General features: G+C 41.5%; 1 protein-coding gene across 1 annotated transcript in view; it reads left to right on the top strand.

Moving 5' to 3' along the window:
• The window catches only part of MDFIC2 (MyoD family inhibitor domain containing 2), a 42,709-nt gene extending 24,621 nt beyond the window's left edge, over positions 1 to 18,088 (top strand). The window contains exons 3-5 of the mRNA XM_042779704.1: positions 8,565 to 8,633; positions 13,646 to 13,867; positions 17,425 to 18,088. Coding sequence (XP_042635638.1) covers positions 8,565 to 8,633; positions 13,646 to 13,867; positions 17,425 to 17,684 — 551 coding nt within the window. The 3' untranslated portion in view covers positions 17,685 to 18,088. The remainder of the gene's footprint in view (positions 1 to 8,564; positions 8,634 to 13,645; positions 13,868 to 17,424) is intronic.
• The last annotated feature ends 9,577 nt before the right edge of the window (positions 18,089 to 27,665 follow it).

The following is a 27,665-nucleotide window of genomic DNA, read 5'->3' on the forward strand; positions in this document are numbered from 1 at the left end:
ACCAGGGGTTGCCTCAGTTGTGATCATTTTAATGAAGGTTTTGCATAATTAAGATTTTCATTTTGGTGTAGGAATCAGATAGAACACATATGGTTTATAAACAGATATGGTTTTCCCTGCAGGCCTGTGGCCCTCTCCACTCCCAGCTGAGGATGTTTTCCTAACTGAGGCTTCTCATACCGATGAACGCCATCTGAAAGCTTTAGAATGGGGAAATAGCCAATTCATCTGCTTTCTACCCAGCCACTCCAGAAGTGGGTAATGCTTATCTGCTCCAATTGCTTCTGAAAATGGCATTTGGAGCATCCCAGCTGGAGCCAACCCAAGAGACCTTTCAGATTTTGGCAGTAGCCCTCAGCAGTGCTCACCATGACCATTAATTGGGGTGTTTCTGATTAAAGGATGAGCACACCAGGCTGGGCAGCACCCACAGGCTGGGCTATTCCAGTAGCAATGTTAGAAGCCACATCATCCAAAAATTTTAGAAAGCACCATGGCCCCATTGGGAATGGGCACCCAAGGCCCCATTGTTGCAATCAAAAATCCTGCACCAAATGGATTCAGTATCTCATGAGGGCCTTCAAGAGAGCTGAGAGTGGGTTTTTGACAAAGGCATGAAGTGATAGATAAGGGGAAATGGCTTAAATCTGAAGAAGAGTAGGTTTAGACTTGGTATTAGCAAGAAATGTTTTACTGTGAAGACAGCAAGATACTGGCACTGCTTACCCAGAGAACCTGCGCTTGCCCCATCTCTGGAAATGTTCAAGACCAGGCTGAATGGAGCTCTGAGAAATCTCATTTGGTGGAAGATGTCCCTGCCCGTGGCAGGAGTTATAATAGTATGACCTTTAAGGTCCCCTCCAACCCAAACCATTCTATGATTCTATTTGTAGTGGAAACACACACGATGCACACTTTTTCTGCTACTTAGAGGACACTGATGAGGCTTTGGTAAGCAAGGTCAAGATGCTCACCTGCTCTGATAAAACACGAGGAGGTAAATCATCCTGTGCAACTCAAGTCATTCAGATGGTACTTTTGGCATTTTCCCCCCCTCCTGCTTTTGTTCTGTCAGTCTGAAGAGAACAGCTCGTGTGATGTAATTTAGAATGGAGCTTTTTTAAAGCTTTCACTCAGGAAAAGCTTCGGGAGCTCTGGGGGTATAGCTTAGCTCAGAGAAATAGAAAGAAAGCAAGTTTGCATTGACAGCTTGATCCCAGAGAGAGGTGGCTGCCTGCTTGTCTAACAGGTCCTCTGGGTCTGGATGAGGCAGAGACAGAGGAGCAGTCATATTAAGTGAACGCGCGCTGCCAATGTTAAAGGAACAATTACCATTATTCTGCATAGTTCACTGTTTGCTACTGCTATTTCCTTCAATAAAACCTCTTTTCACTTGCCAATTGGAGCTTGTCATGTAACAATATTTCTTATGCACAATACACATACTAAAATGCCCCTGTGTTTTTAATACATTTATAGTTGTTAACAATAGCAGTATAGCGACAGAAAAAAACTGCACTTGCTTTGAATACAGAACAGATTGGAAAAAAGAACAAACCAGTGGCCCTACTCTGAAGGATTAATGGGGGTTAGATTTTGCCTAATCTGTGTTAAAATAGTGACACCTCTTCCATTTCTTGGACACCCACTTCTTCCTCTCAGGGCCTGGGCTGTGGCCTCCTCGATTGGAAGGGTTGAACACCTGAGCCTTGTGCAAAACTTCAGTGATGGTTTTGATGTCAGTGTTGAGGAAAGCACTAGGCTCTCACCTGTCCGTGTGCAGCCCCAAGGGGGATGGACAAGGAGTGCCACTGCTGTGGCCTTGGCAAGCCCAGCCTGCTGAAGGCTGCCCAACAGCCCTTCAAACCTTGTGCATGGTGCACAGGCAGGTGGGAGCTGTGCTACAGCAACACCTGAAAGTCTGGTGTTCACTGCCCACACCAGATTGACAAAACTCCCTGTGAATGCAGCTCCTGGTGAAGCAGGACAAACAGCTCTGGGGAGACTGGCATTTCCCTGGGGCTGTGGAGCTCTACAGCTCTCCTCCAAGAGCTCACACAATGGAAGCATTGTGCTGCTACTGCACTTGCCAGCATCACAAAGCCAGGTGGAAATGACCGCAGTGAAGGCGCCACGGTGAGAAGAAATTACGTGTTTGCACTTCTGAGCAGGCTGAACCTCATATTTCATGCACCCAAAGGAACGAGCAGATGTTCAGAAACCTTTGTAGCACAATCATGAAGGAAACTTTCTTCTGCCATAAGATTCGTGTTTTCTAAGAACACTATTTTCTTCAGAACAAGTTAATATACACAGGAAAAGACATCTTGAGTGTTCCTGACTCTCCTACACTATCCAGGAATAGTGATAGACTGCGAGTTTAAACACATTCTTCCACTGCACAGTGAGAGAAGTGTGTCTAATGCTGTGAGCAGAACACTTACCATGTTTGCCTTTGCCAGAGCCAGCAAGACTACACTGTTTTAAGAGGACTTATTACACACATAAGGAGCAGTGGATGTCATCTGTCTGCCCCCAGAATAGATGTTCTGCATCTTCGGTGCAGGGGGAAAAAGGATTTGTGAAAAGTTGCACAGCATGGTACATCTGCTTCAGATATTGCTAATTGCTTTGTCTGTGGTTTTTTCTGAGGAAAAGAGCAAAGAAATCCAGAGAAGGCCACCATATTGGAGGCTGGATTGGAGCCTGATCTGAGCTCCCTGGAATTGTTTTCTTTGACATCTGGTGATACAGGATCAAGCCCTAGCGAAGATAAATAAGTAGTTTTCCAGCATGGTCCAGTACAACCTGTTCTGCAACACCTGGGGAGGTGCTCAGATGGCAATAAGATTAATAATGTTTATTACAGAGTGCAAGTCCAGCTCCCAGGTGTGTTCCAGCACGGCATGAAGGCAAGAGAGAAACAAATGGAAGTGTTTGCTAGGAAAGTCTCATGGAAGACATAAGACTCTCACAGATTGCCACTCACCACTGGGTTCAAATCAAAGAAAAGGTTTTACACCTTATTAAAAGACATGGAGGGTTGTAGTCATATATTATCCTCTGTCAATTTGCCATCAGTAGAGCTCTAAGGACTATCTGTGAGAAATGCTCTGATTTGCAGCTCTATTTCACATTTAAAATGTTTGGATTTATTTTAAGAATATACATGGGTTTGATGGTGTTAATATATGTGGGTTTGTTGGTGTTTCCCTGCACCAAATGAAAATGCTGACAGTCTTGGAGCTGCTCTGGCATTAATGCTGTGCAAGGATATCATTGTGACCATAACTGTGTGTAATGCCTGCTTTGGGAATAAACTCCTGGCACATAACTTCGGTGTCTTTCAGAAAGCAGCACAGTTGTCAAGGACCTTGGGACATGAAAGAAAGACACTGTGCCATCTTTTCATTGGAAAGTTCAGAGATTCTGCCTAGAGATCCCTCTGATATTTTCACTTTTCAATACATAATGCTTACCAAAAATAAAACTGAGAATTTTAAGTGCTTTCCAAATTTAATGACACAGAGTTTTACATGGAAAAAAATTCTTTTGTAATAAATTCAGCATTTTCTGTTTTATATTACCTATAAATTTTTCCAGCTAAAGAGTGAGCAATCACATGAGGCTGTCCATGGGTGAGACCTACCTTTAGTAACTGTGCCAGTGTTAAATAAAGTCCTGTCCACTTCTGGCTACTTAGTTCAGGTTAGGATTTTGTTTCTGAAACTTTATCATATTGGCAGACAACCTTAACCTCATTGTAGTCATTAAGCATGAGAGGAAGAAAGGGTGAATTGATACAGCAGTGGCATTGAGGCAACAACAACAATAAAAATTGTAAAGTTTGGTTTTTCTCTGTTTTTAAAACAACGAGGTCAATTCAGATGAGTCAATACATCAAACTCTCCAGTTTCACTCCGTGCAGTGAGGAATAAAGATAATTTGAGGGGTTTTGAGTTAGCCCTGCACTGGGATGGATCTGCCCAGTGTGCAGGCAGCCCCATCAGAGGGGCTCTGTGTGGTGCTGTGCATCCCAAATCCCAGCCTGGGGAAGAGGACAGGGCCTGGCACAGCCATATGGTGACTGGGGTGACCTACCGACAGTAATAAAAACAAACATTAATAATAACAAACACTTGGAAGGGGAAGGACAGGGCTGTGTGGTTTTAGGTCAAGTTCAGTTTGTGATTTACTTGTTCTGAGTTTTTAAATTATTCCTTTCAGCAAATATCAGCAGTGTGCAGTTTTAAACAAAAAGAAAGAAACAAAATAATATGGAAAGCGGACTTTAGCTTCTTTTACAACACTTCTTAGGGCTGTTTCATATAATAGGGCACCTACACACCTACATGGTTCTCCCCATCCCTGGAGTGTTCAAGGCCAGGTTCCACAGGGCCTAGTGGAAAGTGTCCCTGCCCATGGTGGGTGGTTGGAACTAGATGGTTTTTCAGTCCCTTCCAACCCAAACCACTCTATAATTCAGTAAGAACTGAAAAAATTCCAGTCTGGGGCTTAAATACAACTTCAGGTATAGCCACTCCATCTCAGTGACTCGCAGAGAGGATGATCTCTTCCAAGACATGCTGGAATAACAACAGGGTGCCAGGATGCTCTGATCATGAAATTCAAAACAGGGAGAAGATTAAAAAAAAAATTACCTAACAGCAAGAAGCGTGTGAAATGCCACGAGATCCTGCTGCTGCTTGGACTAACCCCAATTCCTGTAATAGATTTATCTCATGGATACCATTTCAAAAAGTCACGACCACCAGGACAGAAATATGGACCTAAAGAAAAACGTGGTAGGGAAATAAAATAGTGGCTGAAGGGGAATTTTGGAGAGCCAATCTACAAACAAGTCCTGAGGGCTCTGATAAGGCTCTCCTGAAGGGTGCACAGCTGTAGCCCACTCCCAGCCCCATGGGTTTCAGGGATTGCCTTGCCTGTTGACCAGCTGATGTTGTGTTTCTGCTGCAGTTAACATTTGATACCAGAGCTGTGAGGTTCCTGTGAAAATTCATGTGATTTATCTCAGGCTGTGACAAGGAGAGATGGACAGGAGGGGCTCTGGGCAGGCCCTGTAAACCAGCCAGTGAACACACTGTGAATTTTGCTATTGTGGTCATTTAGGGCATGAATTATGTCCAGCCTTCAACACAGATGATGATGTCTGATGCAACAGGGACTTCGGACTTAGCACATAAAAATCTTTTCATAAATTGCTCAGTCCCCCTTCTTGCAAAGTCGTTTCAACTCCAAGGTGTAAAAGAACAGCATAAAATTCACACTGATCCCTTCAATTCTTTTTTAAGCATCCTTAAATCCAGCCTTTTTTTTTTTCTGCTATACATCTTACTTTTTATAGTTAAAAGTAATTTTAAAGCAAAAAAGAACATAAACAATATACACTGACTCTTGACACTCCATTGCTTTTTTAAACTAGAATAATAAAAATTTGCAAATGAACAAAAGAGTGGGAGGAAGATATCTGATTTACAATGTTTTTGAGATAAAGAACACTATAAAAAAAGATCAATGTGAATAATAAAGCATTGTTAACTGAGTCATGACATTTCTATTCTCAGTGAAGATTTGAACAGTAGAGCTCTGCAAATGAGCACCTTGTGCCATTTTCAAAGTGGGAGGAAGACATATAATTATAATTTTTAAAGTGAAGAGAATTAAAAAAAAAATCTGTGAAAAAGTTTATTGAAAAACATATCGACATATCAATATGACATAAATTACTTTAATTTTATTAAACTGGGAGGGGGGAAAACCTCTTTTTGAAGACTGGCTGCAGAAAGCATTCCTTGAAAAGAATTTTCTTTATTAAAAACTCTTTGCTAAGATGAAACAGCACTGAATGTCAGCACTACCGTATATTTATTCTGTAACTCTTCCAACAGCCGAGATCTATAAAAGAAACATATTTTCAAAACAGTTTTAACCTCCATTGTCTTGATCATTCGTATTAACATTTTTCATGTCACCTATTGAAATCCCTTAAAGGAACCTTTTATTCAGTCAAAATTAATGAAGCCATTTTCTTAAACAACCTCCAAAAAGTAAAAGGACGTAATGTTGTGCATTTTATTTGACATACGTTTTCTGCCATTTCACTTATTTGTGTGATGAGAGCAATACTTCATATTTATGCTATCAAATCTGCAGAGAAAAGTGATTTTGAGAGAGAAGAAAACCAACTCTGCTCTTGCTGTGTGTGCAGTTTAAATCCACAGTGAAAATACAACATTGATCAGATTACTCCAATTGAGTCATTTAGTGCTTTGGCATTCCTGAAGTTAGGGCCCAGCTGTGAAATCATAGTTGGGGCCAAACATTGCTGTTAGGTGAGTGCACATGGCTCCCATTTTCTTCAAAGGGAATGACACACATGGCCAATATTTAGCTTTCACCTCTTCTATTCTTTAGCTAGCAAAGCCAGAACCAGTGGAGTATATGCAGGCAATTTAACAGAATTAAGAATACAATCAAGATTTTCCAGGACTTACTAGTGATTTGGGATATATAATTCAATACACATCAAAACGCAGATGCTCAGCATATTCTGAAAGCCAGGCCATCTCGAATGTCTTGCTTTAAGCAGGTAAAATCATAAATTACTCTGAGTATTTTGGCTGTTGGATCCTAACAAACTGGGTGTAAGGATACCTCTTCAAAATTATAAACTCCAAGTTCTGGCTTGGCTGGGATGCCTGGGAGAATTACGACATCCCAACCCATTTTTGTTCCTGCCGTTACCATTACAGGACTTGAACACGGTGCAGGTGCCTTTCTGCAGCAGGTGACCCCTGGGGAAAATCCAGGTCCTGGCTCTGCAGGTCCCCTGGGATGCACTGAGCTGCTGGGATGGTCAACAAGACCTTATAGCATGAGTGGCATGGAGACAAAAAGGATGCATCCCAAAAATCTAGCTGGCCCATGCTGCATGCAGATCTTCATTTCAACTCAAGGTCAAGTGGAAAACTTTTCTACCATCCTTGCTGACTCTCCTCTTCACTTTCTCCTGACTCCATCTGTTCCTCACCCATCTCCTTCGTTCCGCACTCGCCTCCCTCTTCTTCCTGTGTCCATCTGTTCCCTCCTTCCCCGACACAAGTTGGGGAAGGGAAGTAAATTCAGTCATTCACTGAACAGATTTCAAGATGAACCCCCTCCCTCTCCAGTTCTAACTTCATTCATCACGGTAAAAATTATAATGAATAGAAATGTTGAAGGTGAAAATTTATTAGGGATTGTGTTGCTTTCTTATATGAAAAGCAGTTAAAGCGGCATATAAACATTGGCTTCATTCATTTTTTCTTAATATATGGTATAATTAGTGAGAAATATTAGTGGAAGTGCTTGCTATGCAGTCCATCAACACATGCCTGTCAGAGCTTAGGATCTGGGCCAAAAGTTTTTGCCAGTCCTGTGATAGATTTACAATAAGCCTATAGAAGGCTTTACAGTTAGCTAGGTCACTAATTCATGAAGTTAAAACGTATGCAATGAGGTCAAAAATTCACTATTGATAAAATACCCCCTCCCGGGATTGCACCATTAGCTTTGTTACGGCAACAGCAAAATAAAGTAAACCCAAAGCTCCTGTGAATTACCAGCCCATCATCATAAATCAGCAGTGAAACACTTGCACGAGTTCATGATGTCATCTGAAGCCCAGGATATATTTATAGCCTTGTGTACTATTTCCTGTTTCCTTACGACAAAAATAAACAGTCTCCAAATCCCCTGCATCCTTCTGCCTGAGCTCAGCAAAATGTAATGGGCACGAATCTCTGAAAGCCCCTGTGATATATTGGTCTAGAGCAGCTCCCTTCTGAAGGGCCACGGCGCCCGTGCTCCCTCTGGCCTCTCCCATCTGGGCAGCAGCACTTCCCATGGGATTTGCTCCATCTGCTGCACTCACTGCTAGGATAGTCCCACACCCTCTCCTGCTTTGCCTCCCTGACACTTGGAGAGAGAAGGAAAGAAGATTTTTATGGACTGAACAGCCTGGCCGGCGCATCCGAGGTGGAGGAGCTCAGCACTGCTCCGTGTGGGGACCTGGGCTTGCCACCATGGGGACATTGGGCATCTTGCCCACCAAGACTGCCAAGCCATGAGGGCTGGAGTTTGGGCTTAAATGTCCCCTCTCCTCCTTTGTTGATGATTTGAAATCTTCATCTAAGGTTTCTGTGGTGTTTGGGCGTAGATGATGCCCCACATTTCATCTCAGACCTCCCAGCTCTCAAATTTTCTGTACCTATCTGAATGGCTGTGTTTGCTGGTGATCCTCTTCACCTCTTCTTGGGTGAAACTTTCTCTCTTGGCAGTTTGTTTTATCTTTTGCTTCCTTTCCTGAAACAAGACAGAGGGTAACAAACAATGCACCATGCCACATAACCTCTGCAAGGAAGCACACTTGCTTCTGTTGACTCAGACAACAACTCCTGAAGTCAATGACGATCACTAAGTGGCTGAGGGTGACAGCTGTGCCAAATCACATTTATTTGACATTCATCCCTCTTCAATTTTGTTTTCTTCTCTCCACCCAGACCGTCGCACCAGCTCCCTGCCTCTACTGGCCCTGCCCGGGGTGACGCCGAGCAGTGAGGACCATCCAGGTAAGCTCCTGGCCCCATGCATGCAGAGATCCTCCCTCCCTGGCAGACCATTACATCCTTTAAATGATGAAGAAAAAGTGCTTTGTTTTTTGGTTTTTGTTTTTTTGAAGCACTGCTGTCAAACCCTGAGGTTTGGGTTTCATGGTTCTGTGAGTCCTTTCAAACCAAGCGAGTTCAGATCAAGCCTTCATACGTACAAGTTTTCATCCATCAGGTCTGATGTCACTCTGCCTATGTCACCTGGGGACTGAATGGACATGGCACACAGCTCTTTCAGCGATGAGCCTGTGATACATTAACCAGACAGGTAGCAACAGCAGGCACAGAATAAGGAATGGCAGGGAGAGCAGCGGGCATTCCCTTGGTGCTTTGGCTGCACTGATACACCAACATGCCTCAGGGGAAAATTGAAAAGTTACAGGTCCTAAACTGCTACAGTTTTCCACACAGTTCAGCATTAACCCTTAGGACTCCTTGCTACAGGGGCGTGAGGCAAAGGGCCACTGCCAGGATGGATTTGGAATAAATGCCAGGATTGAGTAGAGCCACAGGCTCCCTCGTCCTTGGCTTGTAAGATGTGGATGAGCCCTAGGAGGGTCAGAGATCAATTCTCCTTCTCCTCCAGTGGAGTCTCCTCCTAAACAGCTGCTCCAAAAGCTGCTTTGGATTACCTGCATTGCTGCAGTCCCTGTTCAGCAGAACAGAGCACCTCTCAAACCCTCTGTCCCTTACCAGAAATAGACTTAGAGCCCAGTATGCTTCTGTACTAAATGTCATTTCAGAAGCACACAAGGAAACTGAAGACTCCTCTTCTGCAGGACTGCAAGATGTTGATCTGTGCCTAAAGTCAGTGAAGAGAAATAGAGGTCAGGGGACATACTGCAAATGCCAGTCTTGGTATCACTGCTCCTCCCCATTAACCAGAGGGATCTGGGGCTGGCATAGTGGAAAGTAAGTGATTTACTTTGTGCTTTCATGAATTTAGACACTGTAGTCAGCCATCTGAATCGCCCAGCTCCCAAAAGAAAAAGAAAAAAGAAATTCCATGTGAGTATTGAGCCTATCTTTAATACAAACATGGGTGAACGATCCCAGTCTTCTACCGCAACAGCCAAGGCGAGTCCCAGCTTCCCCATGTGAGGAAGAAAGTTGCTACTTCATACTATTTAAAAATGGCACATTGTGGGGGTGTACCTTTAGCAGCCTCTGCCTAACAGTCTAACACTGAATAATCTGAGATTTCTTCATCATGATACACTTATTTTTCCCCTTAAGTTCACTTCAGTTGTTGATTTCTATATGTTAAAAACACAGACATATGTGGACATCTGAAGCTGAACACAGATTCTCAAAAAAGAGTAGCAAAGTTTGACCCTCTTCCCATCTCTAATTGTAATTTAGGGGGTTTTATATTCTCATTTAACAGTAATAATAAATAGTATCAGTGGTATGTAATATATTTTTTAAGCCTATTTGGCTACATCTATTTGCTCCAAACTCTCAACCTACTACTATTCCATCCAGCAATGAACTGTAATAGGAAAAAAAAAAAAAGTGCTAACCACCTTTTTTTTTTTTTTTTTCTGCTGGTCTAGCATAATCTTTATTTCTTCAGACACTTTGTGCAAACATTAAATTGATAAAAGACATAATGTAGATGGACCCACAGCTGAACTGAAGGTAATTGCATAAAATGAAATGGAGACCTATAATTGTACACTGCTTTAGCCTCTCCCGCAGTGTTTTCTGGAAGCAAGGATCTCGCTTGTCATAGCAAGTTGCTTGTTACAGTGATTGCATGAAGACTTGATCTAGCTGTACAAGACAAGTATAACATTACTGAAAGGGAGCTTTTCAAACTAAGAGTCTGACACTAAAATGTACTGTATTTTCCAAGATGTAGTATGCTTTAACAAACAGAAGAGTCCCTGAGTGACAGCTTTTGTTACCCTTTTGTTTGATGGTGCTGTATTGAAAAATTCAGGTTATGTCTATGCCTTTCTATTTCTGGTTTTGATTTCTCTTCAACAGCACTTCAAGAATAAAAATTGACTCAAAGTATGAATAGTAGAAGTCGGTGGATACAGTAAATGTTAGTCTGGCATTTACTGATTACTTCTGTCAGACTTTTTTTCAGTCTCGGTTCTTGAATGCTTAAATGCATTCAGTAGGCCATTGTATTGTTGCAGAATTGGGGATATTAACGGATATATCATGAATTAAAACATATCTAGTTTAGATTTTTGGGTAGATTTTGAAAGTGGAAAATAATAGTTATTCTTACCTAAGCCTCTTGATCAGATCTGTGTGTATCCAAAGGCTCAGCCTGGGTGTGAACAAACAGGACCCATTTTTAATATTGGCACCTGAATAACAGGTAGGGCTTGTGTCTTTTGGACTCACAAAACAATTTTTATCCAATAAATCCAGTGCATAAGAAGGACATCCCTTCCTCCTGAGCTCTGCTGCTTTAGTAAGCACAACTTTTCCTGGAGATGGTTTGTTATTGAATGGAAGTGCAGGCAAACTCATGGAATGTCATTGATTTATAAACACTGGAAAACAGTCCTGACTGTACATGTAAGGACATCCACAATACATGAGTTTTCACATTCTGGACTGACAAGGGTGGCCAAGAAGTCAGAGAGGGGGAAAAAAACCTCCCAACTTGTATTTGCTTACTCTGAAAGGGAAACCATCAACAACTCATCACGGATGGGCAAACCCAACATGCATAGCCCTGGATGCTGATTTCCTGTGAGCAGAGGCACAACCCCAGGGAGAACTGCTGTGCTTTGCACTGCTGGGTCACACCCACTGGAGCCACTGCCTCTCCTGCCCTTCCCATCTCACCTGTGGCTTTCCTGCATCATAATGCTCACAAAACCTGACAGTTATTGGTTTCTGAGACTTCTCTCTGTGCCACTGCTCTCTTCGTGCTTCCAGCCCATTGTTCACTCCCTGCCCAAGGCCAACTGTAAACTGTCCAGGACAGGGAAATTCACATTTCCATCACAGTAGACTTTGTTGTCATTACGACTTAAAAATCAAGACAATACCTCTGCCAACACAAGTTTTAAAGTAGTGATTTAGAATGAAAATTATGGTCTAGGTTTTATGCTTATTCTATCCCAAGATCTCACTCAAATAACCTCTACCCAGCTTTTCTGCTTCTACACATTTCACTAGATAAAAATGATCTAAAATGGCATGAAACTCAACTACGAGCAGAAATTTAAATTAATTGCTCACTCATTCTGAAGTAAATGGAGTCATAGAAATCATGGAAAAATTAGCCTGGAAGGGGCTCTAGAATCACCTTGCTTGGCTTCTGTCAGAAACCTGCAGTAAGAGCAGGTTGCTGGGGTCCATGCCCAGCTGAGTTCTTCACACAACCACAGCCTTGCTTCACTCTGTTCTGGTGCTTTACACATCCCATGATGAGGAATTCATTGTCTGGGCAGTTCCAGTTGCCTTTGCTGCAGTTTCTGACAGTGCCCTCTCCTTGTTTTCTGTCTGTGCACTGCTGGGAGGAGTTGGGGTCTGGCTTCTCCATTACCCTGGCTCTGGAGGGGAGCAAAGCATCCAGTCCTGTTCTTTGCCTTCTCCTCCAGGCCAGCCAGAGCTCCCCCAGCCTCTGCTCACACAGAAAGTCTTCCAGACCCCCCACCACTCTAGTGACTGTCACTGGACTTGAACTAGACACCATTTATCTCTCAAATCCTGGCTTCTCCCCTCTTCAAGCCTCATGGTCCCACTTGTTTTATACTTACCCTGCAATCCACCCATCCCATCCACATTTCCTCCTGCAATCCATCCATCCATCCATCCATCCATCCATCCATCCATCCATCCATCCATCCATCCCATCCATATTTCTTCCTCTCAGCTGTAAGGATACTGGAGGAACAGCTGCAGTCTCATCAATGTTTCACTGTCAGCCTTTCCTCAGCTTTTCTTTAACATGTGTCAGAAGTCAAAAGTACCTAAAAACCAAGAGATATGCAGGGCCTCTCTTCAGGCTCCTTGCAGCCAAGTGCAGACAAATCACTTTAGAGCACTTACCGTTCCTCTCAGAAAGTAGCATTTGCAAAACTGAGGTGTTTGTAAAGATTGATTTTCTGTATATAGCTCAAGAACAAGCATATCACAAGATTTAAGTGAGATAAGAAGTGAGGCTGTGCTTGATGTGAGGTGCAGGAGTTAATCAGCTGTAGATAAGAACTGATGAGGTTTTATCATGGAGAGAATGACTGTGTCTCTTGGCCACTTGATCACTTCAGAGAGCGAGTGAAACTATATATCAACCCGTGTTTATCTGTGCCTGAGAAGTTCTTCAAGAATAAATTGAACTCAGAACTCTTCTTAACCTTTCCCCTAGTTGGGGCTTAAAATTAAGCTCTCCCTCTGGTTTTTGAGCTGCCTCTCTGGCACGCTGACAGCATGTGAAGTATCCCATCTCCTAGTTGACTTCCAGGCCAACAACGCAAGTGGGGATGAAGTTATGAAATAAGGAATCTGGATGCTAAACAGAGACCATCTGGCTGTCTTTGCTACAAGATTATGAGCCACGGTGAGCTGGCACATCTGCATCCAGGTACTGCCTACGTGCACATTGCTGGTTGTTAATTTAGGGAAACAAAGTTGCAGCCAAAAAATAACAAGATTATTGTTTTGCCTTCTTTTATGTCACAAGTTGAAGGTAGGATATCAAACTCGAAATAGATGTCAGCCAAGCCAGTAGTTCTGTTTTCTTTCCAAACCTGATCCCACCCACTGGAAGTGAATTATTACTTAGCCTCTAAGTCCTCTGGGTTTAAGAGAAAACCTTAGAAGGCAAGTTCACAAATACCTTTACTATGAATAAACCTCTGTAAAGAGAGTGAGATCATTAGGTAAGAAGGGTTAGGCCTTGGAAGTAAACAACTGTAGGTTTGAAAATTCTGCATATGTTATTCTTTCAGATCTCTGCCTTGGTATCACAGTCTTTTTTTTTTTCCTAATCCCACCAGATAGCCAGCTTACAAATGAAAAACACACAGATGAAAAGCCTATGAAAGGCATTGTTATGAGTTCTGTCGCAGAATTCAGCATCACAGACGCTTCATCAAAGGGTACCAAAAATGAGAAGAAATTGTCAGATGCAAGCAGATCATCCATTGCTTCCCTGGAGAAATGCAGAGAATTCACTTACATTGAAGATGATGCATCAGTACATCAGAGAGACAGTGACGGTATGTTTTATAAAACAGATCACATTTGAGCTGATTTCTAAATAATGCCCACTGCAAAAGAACTATGTATAACCAACTCGAAATTAAATGTTGAACAGGAGGTTCAAGAACATTGCCAAAAGCAATGTTAAGTTGCCCTGCAGACATTTGTGTGATAGATGAGAATTTCTAGAAGATGATCTTAAATTGTCAGTGATACTAAAGTCATAGAAGAGGAGCTCAGAGCCTATTGTGCCACAGAGCATTTGTATTTCAGTAATGAGTGTTTGCACAGAGGCACCAGTGTCAGTATCAGATAAATCTATTCCTGGTTATTCCAGTGGATGTTAAAAAAAGGTTCTGTGAAGTATTTTAGAAGTTTCTTTTGAGTGCCTTTTGCAATAATGGATTAGTGTGTTGTATCCAATGGAGCTGGGATCTGTCGTGCATATCATTTAACAATTCCTAAATTAAGCATTTCTAAATACAGATCAACCCAATAAAGTGCCCTGTTCTCCAGGAATCATTAACATCTCTATTGTGTCACAGATCCTTACAAAAGGGATGTTTCTGATACATCTATTGGAATACACTTAATTTCAAGGAAGGATCTGAAGTATTTATTTTTATTCAGGGAACTTGTCCTCATGTCCAGACACTCCCTATTTTTGAGTTTGTGGACTATCTCAACCACTACTGGCACACAGGTGTGCACCATGTGATACAAATAACAGATTTCATTCTCCTTAAAAAAGCTAAACGTGAAGGAAATTAACAACAACAACAAAAAAACCCAATCTGTGCTTAATTAATAATGTTAAGGGCTGGATAGAAGCCAAGAAAACCAAAGGAAGACAGATTTGTGGTTGTCGCTGCATACTCGGCTCACTCCACTCTGACAACTTACTGCTTATTCCACACACGAGGCCAAATCCTGTTTGCTGGTGCTTGGAAAACCTCTGAAAGCAGAGCAATAGATGAGGAAATGGGTGATTATTTTGTTCCCTGTCCTCAGACAAGAGAAAATACAACACTCACAGGTCTCACCAAGGATGACCTGAAAGGCTTCAGCAAGCTTTGGGCTGGGGTTGTTCAGAGCATCATCTGTGTGAGCAGATGCCACCAAACAAGAGCAGGAAAACTTAAAGATGAGGCATAGAAAAATTATTATAAATTCTTTTTTTGTGCTAATTAATCTACTAATGTAGAGAATGAGAGCTGAGGTCATTGTTCTCACTGAGATAAACGCAGTAATGCCGTTTGGCAAACAGCAGGGAAAACAGAGGGGAAAACAGGAGATTGCATCTTCTTTTCTGCAGTTTGTGGCTAATTTATTTTCAAATATATAAATGAATGCATAGGAATGGATGTCTAATTGCTAATATCTATTATTTATATACATTACCCCACTTAAAACAGGACCAAAAAGCCTCACACATGCAGATTTTTCGAAATGTGTTACATCCATTATCACAGTTCATGGTGTGTGCTCTGATGGGAATTTAAAAGCATCTTTACTGCACATCACAGAGTCTGTGCTGAAACATTACTTTATTATTGAAATCTTGTGCTTTTTGTGTGCTCTCTTTCCTGGATGAAGCCCTAAGAATCATATCTATTCTCTCCAGATTACATAAGCACCATTATGGTTAACACATTCCAGGGAAATAAAACTCTGTTATTAAAAAATGGATCTTTGGAGAGGAAGAAAAAAAATTGCCAAATCCTTAATTAAGACATAATTTTGAATTCTGTCTCTCACATCTATGTATAGGAAAGGAATTTCATAAACATAAGAGATCTAAAAAGAATAGTCTTAATTACACCAAGGAGTACTGGATAAAATGATTACATTTTCTACAGTGTAAATTTCATACAATTAAATGCAGTGGTGTCACCTTATTAAATGTTTCAATTTTGTAATTATTTCAGTTCATTTAGCTAGAAAAAAATATAAGCATGAATTGACTAAGTATCACCAAAATCTAGTCATTCTTATTTGACAGAACTGACTTAGAAGTTAGTTGTGCTTGTCTGAACCTAAATAGATCTTGACATATTTAAATAAGTATTAAAATTGATAACATTGGTGATGATATGCCACTTAGAAGTTCAGTCATATGCTATTTGTTCTTGCTACCTGCTTTAACTGTCTTTTTAATAAAGAAGCTGGAATGAGTTTTTTTTTAATTTTGTTTTTCATCAAGAAAGCTTTCTAAAAAAAAAAAGCATAATTCTGGAAACTTCCTGGCAGTGAACTTAATGTTACGTGAGCTAGAAAATGCCACAACAGAACCAATGCAGTTGAATGAGTTCACAGTTAGTCATCCTAGGGCAAGAAATGTGGTTATAACCATATGCTTTCCCGAAAGAACCAATGAAAAGACATTCATATTGTTGAAGGCATTTTTCCTTTCCAAAAACAAGAAGGGGAAAAAAAAAAGGAAAGGTTTGGGTCTGTGCTCCAACTGGATTCACACAGTTGGAATCTCACACCTGCTGTGCCCGAGCAGCCTCCCCAGATGCTGGAGGCTGAGGGGTGCAGAGTTGATTAGTTGATATTGGGAGGGCACAAACATAGCACAGAGTTTTAGTCATGGTGACCAAGTCTTCAGGAATATTCACTGGCTCCAGACATGCGTCCTACACAATCAGACACACATCCTACATAACCTGTTTTCCAAGTTTTTGTCTCCTTTGAAAAGTTGATATTTGTGAATGGAAAGGTGAGAGCCCTGTTTGGTGGGGAGCTGGCAGGACCCTGAGCTGAGACTTGGCCAGCACATCCCCTCTCTGAATGCTCTTCTCCTGACCTCCCTGTCCTTGGTAGTCTTTAAACATTTTTAGTGCAGACTCTTGTGAAAATGAAAATAAACTCCAGTATCACCTGTGCTGGTGTCGTGGTTTAATCCCAGGCAGAAACTCAGCCCCAAACAACCCCTCACTCATGCCCCACTGCAGAATGGGGTCCCAGAAGGGCGAGAGGAAGAAAACTCATGGGATGAGATAAATGCAGTTTAATAGGACAGAAAAGGAAGGAAAATAATACTAATACTAATACTAATACTAATACTAATACTAATACTAATACTAATAATTAGAATATACAAACCAAAGGAGACATTGCAATTTCTCACCACTCACCAACCGATGCCCAGTCAGTTTTCTGAGCAGAAACCCCTGTTCATTTTCTCCCTAATTTATATTGATGCCATAAGATCTGGAATATCCTCTAGCTAGCTGGGGTCAGCTGTCCTGGCTGTGTCCCCTCCCAGCTTCTTGTACCTCTCCAGCCTCCTTGCTGTCCAGGCATGAGAAGATAAAATTTGGTTTAAAGGTCTTGTTCTTCTAGATTTCACTGCCACAGAACATTTCCATTCAAATTCTTTTCATACAGCTGTTGTTTTTCCAAAACAAATAAAATAGAAAATTAACTTTTCACTTGTCTCTGTGGAAGTAGTTATCATCAATGTATTTTTAGCCCACCCCTCTCACTTCTGTGTGGCCACACTGGCCTAAATCTGGGTAATCTCAGCTCATGCTTGTTCTGACATCTCCCTGCTTTTCCTTTCTCTTAGATGAATGTGCAACACTTATCCTGGCCTGCTTGTTCTGCCAATTTTGGGACTTTCTTATAATGCTGCCTGATACCTGTGAACATTGGCTGACAGATACCTGTTGTCCATCCAATAGATATTACCAGACCTCCGACGAAGACCACGGCAACAACGACTGCAACTGTGACTGTGACATTGATTGCAGCCTCTTTGAGTCCTGCCACGAGACTGGGGAGTGCCTGGAGCTCGCCATGGAGATTTCAGAAGTTTGCTATCGCTAATAGGAAAATTATTGACAAAATTCCTCAAAACTACCTGACAGATTACAAAGGAGATTTTTTTTTTTTATTATTAATCATAACCAGAGGTTTTGCCAATGAGGACTTTGTGCATCTTGTTGCTCCTTCCATGGAGGTCTCTATATCTGTACCATTCTGGTGGCATGATACCACAAACTGCTGAAACCAATAAAGGACAAAAAAAGGTCTTTTCTGCCATAGATGACAACAGAATTCCTAAGTGCCAAGTGTGTTCGCTGCTTTACCCACTGTCAATCCAAGCTTTTATAAACCTTTAATTGCTTTAAGCACTGATTTCCCCATTCATAAACACAGAACAAATTAGGATATTATTTTAGGACTGATATATATATTAGTTCATCTTCCTAATGGATTCATACCTAAACATGTATTGTTGGTTATTATAAATAATGTATGATATAGCATCATTTTATAATTAAAAATTTATTTATTCAATCTCTTAAAACACTCTTATATGCCCAGTATAGGTAGAAAAAATTTAAATGAATTAGGAACCATGCTAGTGGTAATTACAGCAAATGTCACTAAAAATCTCCAGTGAATTTTGTGGAGGAAGCATTTTCACAGGGTAGTGCAATTCGACAGTGTATTAATGTGCCTGGCCCATGGTTATGTAATAACAGGTTATGCCTACTGTTCATTAGTTACAGGAAAGGGTTCCTTAAGTGTAATTAGCCTAAATGGGAATTGACTTCACACTTCCAGAAGAGAATTACCCTGTGGATAGCCAGCAACTCCTTTGCTTGATTTTCATTGGTAAGACTTCTGCAAGAAACAGAATATTGTCACCAATTCTAGTGCAAACAGGCATCTCCACCTGTGCACAAAAGATTACAAAATGACAATATCTATCCTGGTTGTGCTTTCAAACTCCTTCTATCTCTTTTCTGATGGCAAGTCTGATTATTAAAAAGGAAATGCACGTTACACATTACACATATGACAACAAAAGCATGTAAATTCAGCTGTCTGAGGGTGCAGAACACAGGTATTAAGCAAGAGGAAAATACAGAGTTGTTTGCTCACATTAGGTATTTATAGTCAGTGTTTGCTTTGAATAAGCTCTAGAATTTCTCCCCAAACCTCACTGATCTCAGTGCAGAAGTGCCTGTGGAATCCCAAACAAGGATCCTGGGCAAGATACTGGGATATTAAAATCATTGGTGCCACTTGTATATTAATCAGAGTAGTCCTGGTGCACAAATAATTAATAAGAGGTGATTGGGGGGGAAACCATGTGTATTTCCTTTCCTTAGCCCCCTTCTGGAAAATTCATGTTTTCAAAAAGTCAGAAAGCAAGAAGTGGAACCACTAACAACTTTTTTCCAGGTGTCTTACAAAGCCTAGAAGACAACAAACCTCAGCAATGCAGGGAGCAGCCCAGAACACTTCGTTTCTCTGCTCCTTCCAGGACATTGGTGGGGAATAGAAGAGATTTGCTTATCTTATATGGGTATTTATGAATAAAAACTCTGACCTGAGACATTTAGGAGTCAGAAAAGGGGGCAGCTTGTTCCACATACCATTTCCTAGAGAAGCACCAATAAACACGTACATTGGCAGTCCTTGCTCTTGATTCCAATCTCCAAAAGGGAAGATTTCATGTGCAATGGCTTGACAGAGCCCAAGAGGGGAAACCAGAGGGTGGCATATCCCAAAAAGTTGTCAGTGAGGGAATCAGAGATGGGGAACTTGCCTTTCAAGCCAGGATGTCTTGTTCCAGTTCTGAGTCTGCAAGAAAAAGAAAAACACATTGACCACACCAGTATAACTCATGGCAAGTGAAGTCTCATTCTTTTGGCACAAATAAGGAATTTTTCCCAACTCTTTTCCTAGGAATCATTATTTAAAAGGGTTTTTTTTGCATGTTGTAATCCATAGGTTGGCATACTGAGGTGTACAACGGCACACTGCTCAGTTTACTGCTTTAGGAAGTAGATTTTTTGAGACCTTTTTGAGCAATGAAACTTGAAAAACATGTTATTTCATACAACAGCAGCTTATGATAACTTTGTTTTCCGTCATGAAGTTGTTTTCATGACACACTTAAACATATTGACACCAGAGAAAGTCAGTCAGACTTTTCCATTAACTATTCCAGGAACTCTTTGAAAAGCCATCCTATTCCCACACTAAACTGACTTCCTAGTGCAGAAAAATACCCATTTATCAGATCTGAACATGGCGAGACATTCCAGTGAAACCGAAGCATTTGGAACAATTCGAGGCTGTCTCTGTATTTTTTATTTACTGGGAAGGCAGGTCTGGGTGCTGGAGTGGGAGGCATTTGGGTGGATGGCTGTTGGGAACATGTTGGACTCAGCTGTGCTCCCGGGGAGATGTCAGCGCGTGAAACCAGCTCCTGGGAACAACAAATAGAATTTCCCGTTTTGCAAACGGGAACAGCGCTCCGACACGACGCCTCTCCCCAGCACCAGAAATGCTCTGACAGATTGCTTGGGGGAAGAGAGAGACAGAGAGAAGAACGGGGAGCTGCATTGCTACCTTCCACAGGAAAGGACCACGGGATGCTCTCTAAGGATCTCCTCTTGGAAATGACCCAGCAGTCTCATCACTGAGACAAAAATGTCTTTTCATCTCCTTTCACTCTGTTCTCAGAACACAATATGGATTAGGATGTAAACTTTAGGGGAATGGATGCTTACTAAATATTGGCAAAGCCTCTGGGGGCTTACAAAAGTTTAAAGATCAGTTATCTCAAAGGATATTAAATTCTCTGGCTGACCATGAGCCCTTCCATAATGCCATTCTGGTGCCTTACTCTCCAAGTACAATGACTCCCTTAGGTGTGGGGCTGGCAAAAATTATCTCATGTCCATCCCCAAACATAGGGATGGAATATATTATATTACCTCATTCGACTTTGCTTCCTAAAGCACTTTGTTCATATTCTCTCGAGCACTCATCAACTAAAATAACCAACATCTTCCAAATGTCCAGACAATGCACAACTCTGCCTTAACTCCAGTGCTGCTTAGGGATTCAGGCTGAGGGCTACAGCTGAGCTCTAGAAGACTTTGGTTCTCAGGAAGAAAGAAAAATATGGGAACAATTAAGATGTTTGCAATTGTATTTCTCCTATTATGCTTGTACAGTATCAAAAAAGTTCAATAGTGTCAGACTAAGAATGTATGTATCTATCAAATTTTTCTTTTAATTATATTAAATGGGTGGTTCCCTTGCTTTTATCTTCATCTGTTTGGGTTCTCTTAAATGCAAGGTAAGTTTCCTATTATGCAAGAAAATGAGTTTACCAAGCAGACTGGGATTTCCAGGCACTGTTCCACTATAATTCATTGTAACTGAGCATTAATCATGATTAATAATCTATCATTCCTGTGGTTCAGGAAAATAAAAAGGAGGACTTTATTGAGAAACTGCCCTTTCTCTTAGCATACTTCATATAATTGCACAATGGAACAATTCTAGGGAATTCATTATTCTGCTGGTAATGATCTAGATTTCCTTAACATTGCACAGGCATGGGAATTGTTGCCATCTGATGGATGTTCCATGGCCTGTACAAAATGAGTTGGTGGGTGCAAGCCAATTCATAATGGATGTGTGCCCATATCACAAAAAACACCATTATAATTGGTACCCTTAGGAAAAATGCCAAGGTCTGAGTGTAAACAGAGCACTTTCTGTCCCAAGAGCTCGCGCTTCCGTGGTCAGAGTTGAAGCACAACAGAATGAGCAATGCTGAACTGCATCTGCTGCCTCTGTAAAGGGCTTTGCTCTCCTGAGGTAGCACTTGGCATCTTGGGCTCTCTGAAAAATAAGAAGAAAACTCACTCTGAAGGGCCACGCTTGTGCCTCTTCCCCCACCATCACATAGTGGGGGTTGTGAAAATATAAAATGTAGTGGAGACAGTCATTGCTACAGTCCATCATTTGTTCTAAGTGTATCCAGAAAAAAATATATTGCCACTAAATGAGAGGAGTCTGTTCACCAATACTCATTTGAAATCTGAGAAATCTTCCTATCAGAAAATGCTGAAAGTCACTGACTTACCATCTCTTAGTGCTTTCCAGAGGGGACTCCATTTCCCTTGTAATGAAGAGGGACCAGGGACTTCAACAGAGAAGTTCATAGATCATTGGAGTACATTGCTTACAAAATAAAGAGAGAAGAATGAAGATATCTCACAGACATTCTATTGGTGGCCTGCATGAACAGAGCAGTTTAAGCAGCAGTGTAATACTGGAAAAGTCTTCTTCCTTATTAGAGAATCCTGCAAATCAATCAGTCATTCACATGCCCACACCACAGTAAATTGAAATGACCATGGTACAAAGAGTGGGAAAAAACCCACCTTATCCAAATGCATGAAAAAATCATCATCAATGTCATTAAAATGCAGACTCAATTTATATTGCCAGTTTTGCCATGCTTCCTACAAAGTAAAAAATAATGCCAGAGAGCAGTGAGGAAAATATTATTAGATCAACTGTATAAAAAGCATGAATGATTCCATTAGAAAGCACAGCTGAGAAAAGACAGGATTTAAATCAAATCTAAATATGATAAGATTGTACAGCCAAAGTGACATGTCCATTTTAGAAAACATACAGAAGAAGCAAAACAAAAGCAGAATTTGGGTTTTATGTCATAAAGCATGTTCCATCTCACACAGAATTTAAAAACTTTATGGAAGAGTCCTGTCAGCTCCACAATTTTATACTGTATTTGTTTCTAGGTGAGTCACAAATGAGCAGATAATTTAGAAGAACACCCTTTGTTCATCTCTCTTGAAGCATATTTGCATCACTCTTCCCTTCATACTGTGCTGTGTCACTTGACACAGTCATCACACAAACCCTTCTAATGGAACAGCAAAGCTGCCCACAGAACCACAATTCCACTTCCTAAAATCTTTTGGAGCATTGTAACCTGGAGTTGCTCCACGTGGTGAGAGAAGTAAAAGGTACCAATAGTTTAAAATAAAAGGATCAGGTTTTCTAATTCTCTTTTGTAACAGGAGTACTCAGCCTCCACTTCATGAAGGTTTTCATCAAAAATGCATATGGAAAAAAAATCTTTCTCCAAGAAGCATTTTTTGGCTATTACTGTGTCAAAGAAATTCTCCTGTCTGTGTATATGGTGAAAGAGAAAGAGAGAGAGAGGTAAAGGATGAAGATGCAGGAAGAGATGGGATATATTTCAGAAATGTAATTGAGAGCACTTGTTCCTTACTTCAGATCTCCTATTGCTCTGTGAAGATTTCTCTTTCCAGGGTAATTTCTGTGATTTCTGCTGCAGCAGAGGCAAATGAGCCATGGGATGAAAGCAGGATGAGCCTTTGCCCCAGGTCTCAAAGATTTCTGCTTCCTCATGTGCTGCCCACTCCTGTCCTTGTTTACATCCAGGTGGTGTCTCTGATAAAAGTTCTATTTGTATGGGATTTCACCACAGTTCAAAATCAGGAGTGGAGAAGGACACACATCAGTGTTCATCATCTCAAAGATATAATCAAATATTAATCCATTTTAAACCCCTCAATTTTACTATGCATTTCAATTTTTCCCGTAATCTATAACCCGTACACACCATAAAGTCATCACTGAGAGGGGAAGCTGGAAAAATCCAGCTACCTTTCCAAATGGAAATCAGAATATATATTTTTAGCTACATTAAGCCAACTGCATGCAGCTCTGCACACTTATGTAATTCCCACATAAAAATAATCCATAATATTCCAGAGGAACAAATCCAATTCTTAGTCATATAAATTTTCATATAAGTCCATCAAAACCTATTCCAAAAATGTCTCAGTCTTTTTGAGTGCTAGAGTTGGAACAAAAGAGCGAGTCCTTTAAAATGCCTTTGGAGTTTCCAGGGATGTTAAATCTAATTGCCCTTAGCATAGCACCGATCCACAAAGGTTTAAGTCATGGAAAATGTATTTTACCTTTATACAAGGTATACTATGCAAAGTTTATCGTGGCACAGTAAAGTCGTGTCTAACTTGCTTGGTGCAAATTTCAGACAGAAAGAAATTAACCTTTGCTGCTTCACTTTGACTAACCAGGACAGAAAAATGTGTCTTCTCACTGCAGACACACAATATTGTATTAAATGATATGACACAGCATGGTATGATATGATAAAATGTCCATTTGTGCACTTGGGTCTATATGTGCATGTAGAAATCCATATTTAAACTCACAGATATTTATAGCAATGTCTCTATGTTCCAAGAAACAAGAAAGGATGGAGAGCAGGCAAAGATTAATTGTGATAGAAACCTTCTTAAGACAAAGCCAGAACCAACACTATTTGTTAATACCCTTAGAAGCTGTATAATCATCCCTGCTGAGGCTGAGGATAAATTTTCCAGTGAAAGTGTTGTTCATGACAGAGGGATCATTTGCTAAAACAGACCTTGCAGCACCATGGGCATTGGGAAATGCTCATTTCCCTGGAGAGTTCCACAGGGCTTTGGCAGCCCACAGAAAGAGGCCTTTGCCTGGCAGTCTGAAAAGTCTTGGAGACTCAGGTGAAGCCATGAAAATATTAAATAATAACTAGAAGAAAAACCTTCCTTTTTTATTCCAGAAAAAGTTCTCTTTGACAATCCTCCTGCACGAGGTCTTTAATTTTCTAGAATCTATCTGAACTAATATTTTTCCCCAAACTCCAGAATCTCTGGTGGAACAAAGCACTCTAGTTTTGCCCATAATGACTCTGTCACAATCCCTGTTCATAGGTATAGAAGTAACTACATCTGAGCCAGAGAGCTCCTAACTTTACAGACAAAAGAGGGAACACTACAAGACTGCACAGTCTACCATGGGAAAGCAGAACAAAGGGACCAAGGATGGATTTTTTTCCCCTCAGAGAACTTTATTTCTGAGCTAGAAACCTGATCTGCAGCAAGGGGAGCCAAGGGACAAGCCGTGTTTATAGCACAGCCAAGGATGCTGTTCCCTCAGTTCAGTCCCCCAGAGCACTCAACACCCCTAAGCTACATCTGCTCTATAAAGGCCCAAGAAAACTTAGGCAGCCTTAAAAAAAAAATAAAAAAAAATTGCAATGGCACGTCTTCTTAACCAGCATCATGGAAAAGTCATGCTGCTCTGCATATAGCCTTCAGGATTGTGTCTGTAACACTTGAAATGCTGCCCAAGTCTGGCTCCGCTCGCGCTAACAGGTACTCTGTGTGCTTCTGCATCTTTTCCTACAAGCAAATGTTGCAACTTTCCCATTGCGACAGCTGTAAGAGGCATTCACTTTACTCTGTTTTTCCTTAACACTCCCGATTCCTTTTATATCTAGTTGGGAATACACTCAAGCGCTAATGGCACTTGTTCAGCCATCCAGGGAAGGCGCGGTGTCGCCTTCCTAGCTATTTGTATTTCTTCATTTTGGCAATCTGAACTTTGCCAAGATCCAAATGCCTGATATTTAACTTAGATTCCTCCCTCTTAAGGTCAGAAGGCACCAGTAATATTATCTGGCAGCACAAAATCGGCATCTACTTGGAGAAAGGAGGTTTTAAATCAATCATTCCTCCCTCTTGTGTAAGTAAGAGGATTCCAGGTGCCAGGTAATTAAGTCACCACTGACAGATGAGACAGGTGATAGACCTGCTTCTCTATGCTACCCCTGCTAGTTTGGTAATCCCAAGGGATGTGGCTCCTGCTGCTCCATGGGGATCTGCAGCTGCTGGGGTTTGCTAATGGCTCAGCACAGGCTCCTTCTGCCACTGCCTGATGGAGAAGTCCCAAGGGGATGAGCAGAAATGTAGCTCTTAAGGTTCCAAAGACATAATTTCATGGAAAAGGACCTGCCCTGGGGTTTCAGACCATAAACACTTTCAGCTGTCAGCCCTATGGGGTGGCTCAAAGCATAGAAAACAGCATGAGTGCAGCCCCTCGCAGTGGAAAATAGCCCAAACCACCTTGTGAGCCACTTCCAAATCTTTGAATCTGCGTGGAGAAAGTGGCTTGAGCGGTATAAAAGGAAATGGCATTAAAAGCCCTAGGAAAGCCATTGGTAAGGCAAAGCCAGCAGAGCTGCAGGGGAGCTAAAAGAGCGTGGCAACAGCCAAAAAATTCAGAAACTCCTTCAGCAACCAGGAGAGAGACAAACCACCACCCAGGCGGGCCTGACATCAGGGTTTTGAACAGGAGCCTTCAAAGTTTTTTTATGAGTCTCCTTTTTGTGAGGCAGGGCACAGCAAATACTCCATTTAAGGCTTCCGTGGAGTAGAACCAGAAATATCCAGCCTTGCAAATCTCCTCCCCAGCCAAGCACGGAGCCGAGACATGCAAAATGAGCGCCCGTCAGCTCCGTGCCAGCGCAACAGAAGGCAGAAGTGCTTCAAGGAACTTGTGACAGGTTCTCTGGATGCACCAATTCGAGATGGGCCAATCCCTGCTTGAAATGTGCAAACTCTCACACTCCTTGGCATGACCGCACAGCCAAAATGCACATTTTTTAAAAGGATTTAAAGAAAACACGACCAAAGGGACAGGAACGCGGAAGAATTTGGCAATGGGGAGCAGATGCTTCCTAGGGAGGAGACAGGACTTAGTTTGAAAAAGGTTTGAGGGAAACTTTATATATAGAAGTTGAATGAAGTTGCTGAAATTTGTTTTATGGGAGAATGTCTAACTTACAGGGAGGACTGTGCCCTAAACAGTCACAACTCTGTGGGGATTCACTTGGGGGAGGGAAGCAACTTAAATGATATAAATATCAGGGTTCTGGTTTACCTACAGCAGCTGCTGCTGGCACCACGACCCAGGTTAGCCAGGTTTTGTCATCACTGCTCTTTAACAACCCCTCTGGAAGCCCAGGGGTGACGTATCTGGAATGGATGCAGAGTGTGGGGCTGGGGGGAAAGAGAGAAAGAGGATCAAAATGCATTTAAGGCACAAACAAAAAGTGCAGAGACTCAAGATGAACTCAAAAGTTGCTGGCAAGGAAGAGAAGCATGACCAGCAGTCATGAGGAGGGAGGTGCTACAGTCCAGGTTTGTTCCTGGCTGGTGGGATACAGATTATTGTTGGAATTTGCCTGAGAACTGTAACGGTGCCAAGCACAAAATGGAAAAAAAAGGAAGGGTAAGTTGACTTGGGAGGGATGGAGTTTCCTACTTGTGACAAATAACAGCTTTGAGGGAAAATGTCCCTGGTTAGAATAGAAAGTCCTACAAGGGCAAGAAGAGAAAGAGCAACACTATTCTCCTTTATTGCACTAAAACAGGGTTTGCAACCATAGGAAGTCTGAAATACTTTATTCTTAAAGGACTTCAGTTGCATTTTGAGCTGAGCCTTTGCATCCTTCTGTTATTCAAAAAAAAAAAAAAAGACATTTGAGGTTGTCTGGGATTCAGTCCTTTTCATACTGGTGTTAATTTTATTTTTCAGGCTGAACAAGATCACTCCTCATTCAGATTTTAGGGCCTCCTTATAAAATTAGCCTGGGAAAGCAAGACAATTGGACTGAAAGTTTAGACTTGCCTCAGCTTTGGGACACTGTAAAAAACTTATGTTTCCTTGGAAATACTCTCTATTCAACCAAACTAAACCTGCTCTATTTCCACCAAGTGTCACAAGACCGTACCTCCTTCCAGTGGGACCAGAAAATTTCCTTCCTATAAAGCTGGTTTTAAAGACCAGCTGCACTCTTGAGGCTCCAGCAGAGCCTGCAGCCTCCAGCACGCCCCATGCCAGAAACCAGCCTCTCTACAGACTCACAAAGGCTGTAAAATATCTTGTGCAGCGTAGAGAAAAAGAACTAAAAAATGCCAAGGAGCTTTGCCAAATGCTTTCTGCTTCCTCACATCTATGCCAAATGTGTTGCAGCCTTCTGGGGGACCTCAGACCCTCATGGGTCAGCTCAGACCTGTCCAAAATCAGCAAAGAGCAGCTGATTCTGAGCTAGCTGTTACCCTCAGCTCCTGCAAACTG

This window comes from Catharus ustulatus, chromosome 13 (genome assembly GCF_009819885.2).
Source record: "Catharus ustulatus isolate bCatUst1 chromosome 13, bCatUst1.pri.v2, whole genome shotgun sequence".
In the NCBI taxonomy this organism is placed as follows: Eukaryota; Metazoa; Chordata; class Aves; order Passeriformes; family Turdidae; genus Catharus; species Catharus ustulatus.